The sequence below is a fragment of the Chlorocebus sabaeus genome, chromosome 11 (assembly GCF_047675955.1).
Source record: "Chlorocebus sabaeus isolate Y175 chromosome 11, mChlSab1.0.hap1, whole genome shotgun sequence".
In the NCBI taxonomy this organism is placed as follows: Eukaryota; Metazoa; Chordata; class Mammalia; order Primates; family Cercopithecidae; genus Chlorocebus; species Chlorocebus sabaeus.
The window spans coordinates 32,576,377-32,590,298 of record NC_132914.1 but is presented as its reverse complement, the minus strand read 5'-3'; the positions used below and the strand labels follow the sequence as shown (position 1 = coordinate 32,590,298).

Genomic DNA, 13,922 nt, shown 5'->3' with positions numbered 1-13,922 from the left:
CTACTTCTAAATGTTCCCTTAGTACCACAAATAACTAGTTATCAATTTTCTCCTTCCTTCCTGCACTACGTTGAGAAGTCTACCATTAAGCTACCTAATATTCATAACTGCCAGCTTGGCTTTACAGATTTAAAAAAAATTCGAACACTGGACAATACTGCTTTCATGGTTCTTCTATCTTATGAGTAGGCTAGATGTTACCATTTTAACTATAGGGATAACACAGTCATCAATTGTTTCAAAGAGGACAATTAGTTCACCCATTTCCAAATGAACAAAAAGACTTCAGTATTAATCATTACTTATCCTCTAACATTCAGAAGAAAATTTCAAGTTCACAGGGCTTTCAAATTACAAGTCCAAAGGAGAATTAACAAAAACAAGACTCCTTCGTTATCAGCTATTTGACACTTTTCTGACATGCCCACAAGGAATGTGGAATGTTTTTCACAGTACAGCCTTCTTGGTACTAACTGAAATATTTCTATCTGGCAAGTTTCATATAGCTTGTCATGACTACCAATTTTCTACAATTTACAGTATGGTGGCAATAAACATAAAACAAATACTGCCCAATGAAACACTGGTTTACCAGGCTAAACAAATACTAGGTAGCAGCAATAACACATTGAAATCTTTCCCAGCAGCCCAGACAGCATGAGAGGTGCTAGCCCAAATATTGACCTACAACTCTTTACAATGTTGTAGACACCACCAAGAAAATCATACTGGACCTTGCACGGGCGCTTGCTCCTTCCTGGGATGAGGCTTTATATCCTTCCGTTCCTCCACAGAGTTTGTATTCTTTAGTAAGATATCTGGACATAATTTAAACTCTAGCATGTTTGATTTTTCTGTGTTATCTCTTACAGGTAAAAAGGTCTTATGTTTATTTTCCTGTCTCTTCTCTTTATCTTTATGAAGCTTCCTGGGTGAACTTTCTAATTTGGTGAGACAAATGCTCTCACGTTCCGTGCATTTAAATGCAACTCTATTCAGATATAATTTATTTTGATCTTTTACTTGGGGAGGCATTTGGCTGAATTGAGCTTCATTGCTTATATTGGTTAATTTCTTATCTAATTTAGTCTTATCAATCCATATTTTGTCAGGCTGCTTCCCACTAACTTTTTCTTTAACATTCCTTAGAATGTTGTATGTTTTAGACTCCTGAGAATGGTGGATTTTGAGGTTTTTACCATGGCTTGTCAAGCCATTTAATGATTCTTTAGAGGTCTGTACACCACTGCTGTGTTTCTCATTTGATTTCCCACAACTTCCGACCTGCACAGCAAGTTTACTTGGTCTCATATGTTCAGAATCACATGGTACATTTTTCAAACAGATTTTCTTCGATGCTTTATTACTCATAGCTTCTTTATGCTTCTGCCTTTGTGAATACTCCTTAGGAGTTAGAATTCTACTAAATTTAGATGAACTCGCTTTCGTGTCTACAGACTTAGTATTTGATACCACCTTTTCTTTAACAATGGCTCTTTCGTTTGGGTTTGACAAAGAGTCACCTAATTTGAATGTAGCTCCCACACTTCCTTTCTGTTCTTGTTTATCATGTTTCTTCTTCTTTACTTCCATATCTAATACATTCCCTTGGTCTAACTTCCGTTTTTGTTTGAAGCTAACTGATTTGAATTTCAATTTTATCTTTTCTGGTGATGACGACTGTCCCAAAGAACTATGCTTCCTATATAGATCTTTATTTGGCAAAAAAGTTGTTTTTGCTTTTAATGGACGTGAGTTCTGTGTTATATGTTTCTTCTGTTGGGTTTCTTGAGAAGCTTGTTCATAAGATGCTGTCATTTTATTACTAGAGTGAAAGGTTACCTCGTGAAACCTCAGTTTTTTTCCTTTGTGATTTTGCAAGGGATCTAGTTTATCACATTTAGATGAAAACTCACCAGCAGTTAATTCTTGTTCCGTCCTTGGCAAGCTTTTATGTTTTGTTTTGGATGTCTCTTTTCTATTGTTGTCTTGTAGTTCAGGAAAATGACTTTTCCCATCTGGAGAAGTTGGAGGAGTCTTTGGATTATTTACAAGGCTCTTAAATTGAACAACAGTGACATCTCTATCAGAGGTTCTCTCTCCTTGTTTACAACTGTTGGTCTCCAAAGAACACTGCTCTTTTTGTTTGTCTTCCTCTGAAGTTGAGTTCTTGATGGAATTACACTGACACTGGGGTACTCCTTCGTAAACCATGGAGAGCCATCCCAATGCACAGCAGTGGATATCGTCTTTCTCTGAGTCCAGTACCACAGAATCACGAGTTTCTCCTCCTGCAGGTGCCTGGGTAACTACTTCTGTGATGGGCTCTTCTTTCTGAGGTTCTGCTAAGTCATCTACTACATAGGGTTGATCATCCTCTTCAGGAAATATTTCTTTCATTTGCTCTGAGCTTAATATTGTAATTTGTATTTGATCTGCTGGGTCTTTGGAGTCAGAACTGGTTTTATCAGCAGCTTGATCTTCTGAGGTCTGGTATGCAGTTTGCTGGCCCACAGAACTTTCACGTGTATTCACAGCCTCAATGCCATAAGGAAACTCTTTTAAAAGTTCTGACAGCTGGTCGTGTAGGTATAAGACAGGTGCCTTATCATTGTGAATTTCATTTCTTGCAGCATCTTGGGGAGTATAATTGCTGGATGCATCTATTTCCTGGGGGTAAATATCCTCCTGAATAGCAGCCAACGAGCATGTATCATTAGCTGTGCTTTTTTCAGTGGCATGCTCCACACTACTTTTCTCTAGAATTCCTCTGTTTGTTTCAAGATCGTTACAAGATGACTCTAAGGGTGGCTCTAACTTTGACTGATCACATATTTTATGTGAAACATCTGTGCACTGTACAGGTTTATCTTTTTGAAAACCAAAGTCTTTATTTTCAGCTGTATTATCTAATTGTTTTTCTGGTTCTCTGCTGCCATTCCCTTGCTGATTGGGTACAGAAGGTTTCTGTGGCTCAACCATTTTCAAAGGAAGAGAGCTGAATATCTTTGCTATTTGGGAATTGTAAGAGGTATCACCTTCAACCAGAGAACAAATATTGTCAATCTGTAATATATCACTACTCACAACAGTACTATTCCTTGATTCCTGTGACGTCAGCTGATCGTTCATAGGAGAATGGATAGCTGACTCTAATTTGTTATGCTTCCCTTGATTGACATTAGGTGTAACTTCTGAATTACCATTTGTTGACTCATTCTGCTTTTCCTTCTGAGTTAGTGGAAAAATCTTGGTTGATGTTGCTGTACTTGCTACTGGTCCACTAACGTCGACTTTCAAAGCAGCAGCTGCCTTTGCATTTTCTGCCAATTGATTTTGTAGACTACAGACACTACCTTCTTTAATAACGGGATACACTGTTTCAGGTAATGCTGCTGGTGTTATTCCTTTGACAGACAATGTTTTGACCTCTGACAGAACTAACGGTGACACTACAGCAATCTGAAGTTCTGTTCCCTTTGTTATATTTATACCTGAAGACTCATAATTGTGCACTACCATCGATAAAGCTGTCTGCTGTGAGGGATTACTTATTTTATTCTGAGAATTTGAATTTCCCACAACCGAACAAGGACTCTTAACGTAGATGTTAGCAGGTTTTGAAATCCCAACTACTGTTGTGTTTGTTCTGAGTTTATCACACTGCTTTTCTTTTGTAGTTTCTGAAGGTTGCTTTTTCCACAGGGAAAGACAGGTTGCTAGCACTTCCATGGAACAGCTGTCACTTTTAGCAGGCATTCCTTTTGTTGAGGATTCTTGTCCACTGCATAAAGAGTTGTTCAAAACCTTACCACTTACATTAGAAGTACTTGGAGTTTCCATGGTCTTCAAATTCAGTTGGTTACCAGTCATTTGGGTATTTGGATTCATTTCACAACTGTCTAGTTTAGAATCCTGAATAGTTTGATTAGCATCTTTTAATACTGTCTTCTGAGTCTTATGTGCCTGTGAAAGCAAAGCGAGAAGTAGGATATTTTCATTTTGAATTTTTGATTTATATTCCTCAGTGGATATGGACTTAGGAACAGAAATTGTTTCACAAACTGCTGGTGAATTCTGCTCAACTTTGGTAACATTTTCTGATGAAAGCCGAGTATTCAATACTGCCTGGGTCATCTCAACAGTTGATGTCTTCGAAGTGAGAACTCTCACATCATGAGACAAGTCTGGCATTGGCCGCTTTTCAGTATAGACAAGATTTGGTAAAACAGAATCAACTTGGTTAAACCTTCTGCAATTGACTTCCTGAATGTCAGAATTCATCATACATTGAGTCTTATTTGTTTCTGTAGATTCCACTACTGTTGGTGGTTGTCTCTCTGCATTCTCTGGCATTACTGGAGTTACCTGGGGTCCAGACTGGATTTTCGTAGTTTGTTTTAGAGACAATTGAGAATTCTGAGCTGGTTTACTGTAAGAAGTATTAGTCATTTTAATACAACCTGCTGCCATCAAAAGATCTTTATTGATTTTAATTTTCCTTGCAAGTTCTGAAAACTTCTGTTTTATTTCTACTAATGTTTTAATATCCCTTACTAGCTTTTCTTTTGTGACATTTGTGTCCAGTACTTGATTTGAAGTTGGATTACAAGAATCCGTTATTTTCTCTTCATTAGTTTGACCAAGAGTCTGAATACCATCCACAGAAGATCTAATGGGATCGTTAACAGGTTGTTTGCTGCTGGTATTTACTTTCAAGTTAGTGAAATTTCCAATTGTGCTGACATTTTCATTAGGGTTTTGCCACTGCTGTTGAAAGCTGGTCCTTATTTCAGATGAGAGCATTTCTCGACTCTGAGGAACTTCCATAGACAAGTGTTTAGTAACATGCTGAGTACTTTGCAAAGGCTGGCTTATGTATCTACAGTTGTAAGGAGGAGGAGGAGGAGGAGGAGGAGGAGGAGGAGGAGGAGGAGGAGGAGGAGGAGGAGGAGGAGGTCTTTTGTCAGTTTGCGTGGCATACTGCTGTGATGGTACAGCTGCAGTCTGCTTTGATGGTAAAGTTAGTACAGAATTTGGAAGCTGACTGTTTTTAACTTGTAATGATGTACGTGGCATAAAGTTTTGTTTTTGAATGGTAGAATCTTGTAAAAAGCTTTGTGGTGAGTAACGGTACAGCTTTGGAGGTGGTCTGTAATCTGGATAAGTCAGTCCCTTAGATATACACTGTTGTGTCCAATCAACCTGTTGCTCTGAAAAAGACTGGTTTAGTCCCTGATTTCCTTGGTAAGCTACAGGAAGTCGTGTAGGATTAGAAGGGATCATTTGCATTTGCATAGAATAGGTATCTGATGTTACCAGTTGACTCTGTAGTGCAGGCATATTGGGTGCATTAGTTCCAAAATCAGTTTGATGAGATACAGTTGCCCCTATATGAGAATGCACAGGATTCCTTATTGGTGAGTTCAACCATACATTTTGTGTAACTCCTGATGACATCTGCAAATTGTGAGTTAGTTGTTTGGGTCCGTTAACATTTGCATATGTTATTCTTTCTACTGAAGTGTGTGAGGCCACAACTGTCCCGTTATGCATATCAGAAACAGAGATTTGTTGAGGATAATTTTGGATATTCAGCAGTGGCTGTGAAATTGGATTTGAATTACTGGGATACATGCATGCTTCTTGATTACTTCCAGGATAGCTGAAAGAACTTTGAGGTGTTGCGGTAATTTGGTTTATCAAAGACTGATGCAAAAAAGATGGCTGGCTTTTAGGATACAGTGGTGGTAATGTAGCACTCTTTGGTTTTTCATTCCAATTCATTGTCGGTTTCATATAGTAGCAGTGTATTACAAGTCAGTTATAAGTCAGTTACAAGTCAGTTGTTTGTATGTCAAGAATCTGTAAGAAATAAAAGATATTTTATTAAAATGCTTTTTTGCCTAGATAGAATATCTAAGAAAATTAGTAACTGACTGTCCATCCTAATTACTGAATCTTCAGAGCAGCCTCATCTTTAATTTGGGAAGTGGTAGAGCAATAGATACAACAATAAATAAGGCAAGTGTCAATGAAATTTCTAAAGTGTTTAACAGAAATTCATTCCACAAAATAACAGCTAGCTTTCTGTTACATTTAAATGCCAATCACCTTCTGTTTTTTAATTTTTTTTTCTTTTTTTTTTTGAGATGGAGTCTCACTGTCGCCCAGGCTGGAGTGCAGTGGCGCAATCTTGGCTCACTGCAAGCTCCACCTCCCGGGTTCACGTCATTCTCCTGCCTCAGCCTCCCCAGCAGCTGGGACAACAGGTGCACACCGCCAAGCCTGGCTAATTCTTTGTATTTTTAGTAGAGACGGGGTTTCACCATGTTGTTAGCCAGGATGGTCTCGATCTCCTGACCTCGTGATCCACCCGCCTCGGCCTCCCAAAGTGCTGGGATTACAGGCGTGAGCCGCCACGCCCAGCCTGTTTTTACTTATTTTAAACAGACTCTCTTCTAAGTAATCCATGCTAACTGTATTTTTTTAAAAAGCTAAGATGACAATAAGAATGAGAATTTTTAAAAAAATTCAAACATATGGCTAAAAAACATTCTCACTGTTCATTCGCAAAGTCTAAACTCCTCAGGGCTATTCAAGGTTACTTTAATGAACTCAGTCAATTTCCGGAATAAGGACGGGTGCTGTGGTTCATACCTGTAATCCTAGCACTTTGGGAGGCAGAGGCAGGTGGATTGCCTGAGGTCAACAGTTTGAGACCAGTCTGGCTAACATGCCAAACCCCATCTTTATTAAAAATACAAAAAATTAGCTGGGTGTGGTGGTGCACACCTGTAATCCCAGCTACTCAGGAGGCTGATGCACAAGAATCACTTGAACCTGGGAGGTGGAGGATGCAGTAAGCTGAGATCATACCACTGCACTCTAGCCGGGGTGACAGAGTAAAGATTCTGTTTCAAAAAAAAAAAAAAGAAGGAAAAGAAAATTTCTGGCACAAGCAAATACTAATTCATAAGTATCTTGTTATTCATAATGAACTCTGTTTGCACACACTTGAGTCTATGCTACTGAGGTGGCTTAAAGTGGGGGCCCCTAGATACCATCAGGATAGAGCTGACAGTCATCAGGAATACCAAGTATTAGAGGGTTGGAACTTTTAGTTCTAACCACTGACCTCCATAAAGCTGGTGGGGGGAGCTGGAGATTGCACTCTATAAAAACTCTCAACTGGGTGTGGTGGCTCATGCCTATAATCCCAGCAGTCCGTGAAGTTGAGGCAGGAGGATCTCCTGAGCCCAGGAGTTCAAGATCAGCCTGGGAAACATAGTGAAACCCTGTCTCTACTGAAAATTTAAAAATTAAAAAAAAAAAAAAAAAAATAGCCCGTCATGGTGGTACATGCCCATAGTCCCAGCCACCCACTCAAAACAGAAGGCAGTATGGGAGGATCATCTGAGCCTGGGGGTCGAGGCTGCAGTAAGCCATGGTAGCACCACTCCACTCCAGCCTGAGTGACAAAGTAAGACTGTTTTTTTAAAAAACAAAACAAAACTCTTGAACATTGAGATTTGATGAACCAAGCTTCTGGGTTGGTGACCAGAACACACTGAAGTGCTGGGAAGGTAGTGACCTCAGAGAAAGCATACCTTAGTTGCTTTATAGCCAGTTGGTCAGAAGTACGAGCCTAGACTTGTGACTGGCTTCAAGTGGGGGCAGTCTTGTAGGACTGAGCCCTTTAATTTGTGGGTTCTGATGGTAATGTCAGGTAGACAGTGTCAGAATTGAATCGAATCACAAACCACCCAGTTGGTATGTGGAAAGAATTGGTCAGTTGGGAAAAAATTCCCACACATCTAGTGTCAGAAGCATTGTGGGGCCAGGTGTGGTGGCTCACGCCTGTAATCCCAGCTACTCGGGAGGCTGCAGCAGGAGAATTGCTTGAACCTGGGAGGCTGCAGTGAGCCGAGATTGCGCCACTGCACTCCAGCCTGGTGACACAGCGAGAGCCCATCTCAAAAAAATCAAATCCCTACATAATTAAAAAATTATAAAGGATAGAAACTTCTTTTGAAGTAGGTGAAACAATTAAATAGTGACATAGAAGATGCCACTATCACTCCTATTAATCATTTTACTGGAGATCCCAGCTGCTATAAAGAAAAAAACATTAGGAAGTATAAGAAGCAGAGAGGGAAACACAAAACTGAGTATCAGATATTATATAGAAAATCCAAAACTATGTAGAGATATTTTTTTGTTCTACTGTTTATTACAATCCCTGAAAATAAGGTCAATATGTAGGAATATTATCAGCAGTAATTTTTAGAAATACCATAAAAAAACAAATACTTCAAAAATGAAGGATGTGTCACATCTCTAACAACAAAGAGCTGAGTGTAAAGATATGCCATGTTCAAGTTTTTGAAGGCAGCATTAAAGATGCCAATGATCTCAAAATTTAGGTCAAGCACAGTGGCTCTTGCCTATAATCCCAGCACTTTGGGAGGCAGAGTTGGGCGACTGTTTGAGGTCAGGAGTTCAAGACCAGCCTGAACAACATGGTGAAACCCTGTCTCTACCAAAAATACAAAAACAAAATTAGCCAGGTGTGCACATCTGTTGTACCAGCTACTTGGGAGGCTGAGGTGGGAGGATTACTTGAGCCCAGGAGGTGGAGGTTGCAGTGAGCTGAGATTGCACCATTTGCACTCCAGCCTGGGAAACAGAATGAGATCTTGTCTCAAAAAAAAAAAAAAGAAAAAGTAATAAAGAGTCAATGCAATTCCAATAATCCCACTGGATTTTTTGGTGTAAATTTACAAGCTTGATTATAAACTTTCCATAGAAATGCAAAACAAGCATGAATAGTGAAGACATACATACACTTTCATATATACAGACACTTATTTTATGACAAAGTTAGGAAAAAATTCTTTTCAATACATGAAGCTAGGTCAATTGGTTATCTATATGCCACAAATGAAAATAAGCCGTATCCAATTACACACCCAGAGACATACACAAACAAATCAATCCCAGGTAGATTATCGTTTTAAAGTTTCCAGAAACAGGCTGGGCATGGTGGCTCACGCCTGTAAATCCCAGCACTTTGGGAGGCCGAGGCAGGCAGATCACCTGAGGTCAGAAGTTTGAGACCAATCTGACCAACGTGGTGAAGCCCCGTCTCTACTAAAAACGCAAAAATCAGCTGGGCATGGTGGCACATGCCTGTAATCCCAGCTATTCGTGAGGCTGAGGCAGGACAATCGCTTGAACCAGGGAGGTGGAGGTTGCAGTAAGCAAAGGTCGCAGTGAGTTGAGGTCGCACCACCGCACTCAAGCCTGGGCAACAAAAGCGAAACTCCATCTCAAAAATAGAAGAGAATATCTTTATGCCCTCGGGATAGGGGAAGGTTTGTAAAACAGGGCACAATGCACAATAAGAAAAAAGGTCCATAAAATGGACTGCATCAAAATTAATCACCCCTGTTTATCAAAAAACACCATTAAGGAAGTGAAAAAGTAAAGTCACTCTCTAGAAGATTACACTTACAATACATACCAAAGAGCTCATATCCAGCCTGTATAGGGAATTACGTAAAAAGAAAAATGTAGACAACTCAATAAAAAATAAGCATGAAGCTTAATTAAATACCATGTGATAGACACTACAGTTGATCCTTGAATGTGGCTTTGAAGTGCGTGGGTCCACTTATATGTGGATTTTCTTTTGTCTCTGCCACCCTGGGGACAGCAACACCAACCCCTTCTCATCCTCCTCCTCTGCCTAGTCAAGATAAATGTGATGAGGATAAAGACCTTTATGATGATCCATTTCCACTTAATGAATAGTAAATATATCCTCCTCTTCCTTATGATTTTCGTTTTTTTTTTGTTTTTTTTTTTTTGAGATGAGTCTCGCTCTGCTGCCTAGGCTGGAGTGCAGTGACATGATCTCGGCTCACTGCAACCTCTGCCTCCTAGGTTCAAGCGATTCTCCTGCCTCAGCCTCCCGAGTAGCTGGGATTACAGGGTCCCGTCACCATGCCAGGCTAATTTTTGTATTTTCAGTCAAGACAGGGTTTCACCATGTTGGCCAGGCTGGTCTCGAACTCCCGACCTTGTGATCCACCCGCCTTGGGATTACAGGCGTGAGCTGTAAAGTGCTGGGATTACAGGCGTGAGCCACCGCACCCGACCCCTTATGATTTTCTTAATAAAATTTCCTTTTCTCGAGCTTATTCTAAGACTACGGCATATAATACATGTAACATACGAAATGTGTGTTTATCAACTATTTATGTTATCGGTAAGGCTTTCACTAAACAGTAGGCTATTAGTGATTAAGTTTTGGTGGAGTCAAATGTGGATTTTTTTTTTACTGCACGAAGGTCAGTTATCCTAATTCCTATGTTATTCAAGGGTCAACTATATTTAAATGGCAAAATTTTTGGTTAAGTGCTAAATCCATTATCAATATCAGAAATGTAAATGAAAACCATAAGGTGGTAATACTATACTCTCACAATGGCTAGAATTTTTTCAACTCTCAATACCAAATGTTGGCAAGAAAGTGGAACAAATGGAACTCTCATACAATGGTGATAGGAGTATATAATGACCCTTAAATTGACCAACACTTTCGAAAGATGTATGGCATCATCTACCAAGGGTTAATAAACGCAAGCCCTGAGACCTAGAAGTTTCATTCCTAGGTTATGTACCAAACAGAAATGCATAATTATAACACTGCCAGCAGCATTAGGTGCAGTAAGCAAAAACTGGAAACAAACAAAACAGAAATGTATTCATATTAATGAAACACTATAGTAACAAAAATTAATAAACTCAGCTATATGCAACAATATGAATTAATCTAACAAACACACTACTGAGTGAAAAAGGCCAGAGACGAAAGAATAAACCATGATTCCATTTATATAAAGATTGAAACACAGACAAAACCAATCATCTAGGGACTATAGTGGTACTTTTTACAAGATGTGATGGAAGAGCAATTGGTAGTAAGTAGCATGAAGACAGCTTTTGACCAGGGTGGTGCTTACACACAAGTGTGTTCCCTATATAACCCACTGGGCTATACACTTACCATTTTTACCCTTTCTTAGGTATGTTTTGATTTCATAAAGTTATTTTTTTAAACTCTCTTATAATAGTAGATGCATAGTATTATGCATTTATCAAAACCCGTAAGACCCACAAGATACAGAGAAAACTCTAAAGTTAGTGAGGGACTTGAATAACAACATATCAATATCACTAATCCAAGTTGCTAATAGTGAAACCTTAGAGTTGTGGAGATGGGAGGTTCCTATAAAGCTCATATACGGGAATGCTCTGTACTATAAGCTCAATTTTCTTTTTCTTTTTTTCTTAGATGGGAGTCTCGCTCTGGCGCCCAGGCTGGAGTGCAGTGGCACAATCTGGGCTCACTGCAACCTGCACCTCCCAGGTTCAAGTGATTCTCTTGCCTCAGCCTCCTGAGTAGCTGGGACCATAGGCATGTGCCACCATGCCCAGCTCACGTTTTGCATTTTTGGTAGAGATGGGGTTTCACCATGTTGGCCAGGATGGTCTCAAACTCCCTCCAGACCTCATGATCCACTTGCCTCGGCCTCCCAAAGGGCTGGGATTACACGTGTGAACCATTATGCCCGAGCTCAATTTTCTTTAAACCTAAAACTCCTCTAGAAAATAAAGTCTATCTTAAAAAAAAAAAAAAAAAAAAAAAGGCCGCCACCATATACTGACACTCATGTTGCCACTCTCACACGTTAGGACTTTGTTCCTCACTGGTTTGACTAGTCTACAAGGTTGGAAGCAGAATGGGTCACAGTGTTCACTGACAGCAGAAAAGCAGTACTTCTAAGGAGAATTAATGATGCCTAATAACTGCCCCTGCCCCCCTCAGTGTCCCCTGGCTTTTATGTCCACTTGGAGGAGGGAATCTCATCAACTGAATTGTACCCTCCCCAAAATTCATACATGAAAGCCCTAAGTCCCAGTGTATTTGGAGATAGGGCCTTTAGGCAGGTAATTGGTTAAGTGAGGTCATTCGAGTGGGGCTTTAATCCGAATAGTATCCCCCATAGGAAGAGGGACGCCAGCAACGTTGGCCTGCAGAGGAAGGACTATGTTAGGACACAGCAAGAAGACAGTCACCTGCAAGCCACTGAGAGAGAAGCTTCAGGAGAACAGAAATCAAACGTACTGACCCTGGACTTCCAGCCTCCAGAACTGGGAGAAATAAATTTCTGTTGTTTACACCACCCAGTCTGTGGCATTACTGTCCTAGTAGCCCACAATAAGAAATACATACTTGGTCTCTGCCCAGGATTCCAGACACAGGGCACCTAAAACTCTTGTAGACCGGGGTATACAATCTTTTGCACTAATATGTGGTCTTTGAACTAGGTTCCTGACACAGATCTCCTGAGACCTCTATAATCTCCTAACAGGAGCGTCTGGTAACATAGAGGTGACCATAGGGTGGACAGGGCATGGAAGCACTCACATATGCATTCCCCCATGCATCTCTTCCACCTGGCTCTTCATCTAATAGCCTTTATAATAAGTAAACTGTTTCCCTGAGTTATGTGAGCTCTAGCAAATTAATCAAATCCACAGAGGGAGTCTTGACAATCCCCTCTTTGTAACAGGTTGGTCAAAAGTACAGGTCACAACCCGGGACTCGGGACTGGCGAAGTCAGGGGCAGTCTTGTGGGACTGAGTCCTCAACCTGTGGGCTCTGATGCTTTCTCCAGGTAGATGGTGCCAACATGTAATTGAATTGTAGGATACCCAGTTGTTGTCAGCTGGAAAACAGTTTGCGGATGGGGAGAAATCCAAATACAGTTTGGTGACAGAGGTGAAGTGGTCAATTGCGTGAAGAAGTTTCAGTTTTCCTATCTCAAACATAGCCCTAGCAAATTAATACAGAGCATATGGGTAGGAAGGGAAACCGTCTTTATGTTAAGTCGGGTTTTTTTTTCTCCATCCCTGTCCTTTACTGGCATAGAAGACAACTGAAAACTGGAAAAGCACTCCTGAACGACCTAAATTGATGTTGCATTCTTCGGAAGATTGCCTCTAGCTACACAAATAGATTGTGAAAGGAAAATACAATCGACCCTTGAACAACATAGGGATTACGACTTAGGGTGGCAGATGCAGAAGAAACTCCACGTATAGCCAGACAAGGTAGTGTGCGGATGTAGTCCCAGCTACTCAGGAGGCAGAAATGGGAGGACTGCTCGAGCCCAGATATTTGAGGCTGTAATGAGCTGACTGTACACTGCACTCCAGCCTGGGCAATAGAGAGTGACCTCATCTCTCCAAAAAAAAAAAAAAAAAGTCAAATCCACGTGTATGTGGTTCCACATGGTTCAAACTCAAGTTGTTCAATGGTCAGCTGCAGTCATAATCTGCTGGTGGATATAATGTATTCTCAGAACTTTTGAGAATATACTGTAACACAGATTACCACAGATAAGGTTTCCATAGTCCATCATTACCATTTCTCTGAGAAAATAAATTCTTGCCCCAAGTTCTCTGCCAGCCTCCATCACTGATACTTTAAAATAAAAAAAACTTAAAAGAATTTGTGCTTCCATGAAGTAACAATAAATACAGTGAAAATATTGTTAAAGAAATTAAAAACATGAGGTGGCTCACGCCTGTAATCCCAGAACTTTCGGAGGCCGAGGCGGGCGGATCACAAGGTCAGGAGATCGAGACCATCCTGGCTAACACGGTGAAACCCCATCTCTACTAAAAATGCAAAAAATTAGCTGGGCGTGGTGGCGGGCACCTGTAGTCCCAGCTACTCGGGAGGCTGAGGCAGGCGAATGGCGTGAACCCGGGAGGTGGAGCTTGCGGTGAGCCGAGATCACATCACTGCACTCCAGCCTGGGGAACAGAGCGAGACTCCGTCTCAA

The 13,922-nt window shown here is 40.5% G+C and overlaps 1 protein-coding gene across 6 annotated transcripts in view; it reads right to left on the bottom strand.

Moving 5' to 3' along the window:
• Window positions 1–13,922, bottom strand: part of RESF1 (retroelement silencing factor 1) — a 34,160-nt gene that overhangs the window by 6,749 nt on the left and 13,489 nt on the right. For 4 of the 6 annotated variants that reach the window (XR_005237829.2, XM_007968111.3, XM_007968113.3 and 1 more), the window contains one exon: window positions 735–5,865. Coding sequence is in view for 4 of the 6 variants with exons in the window: in XM_007968111.3 (XP_007966302.3) it covers window positions 735–5,799 (5,065 nt within the window). In the remaining 2 variants the exon portion in view is untranslated. The remainder of the gene's footprint in view (window positions 1–734; window positions 5,866–13,922) is intronic. The other 2 variants (XR_005237830.2, XM_037990152.2) reach the window with 1 other exon arrangement.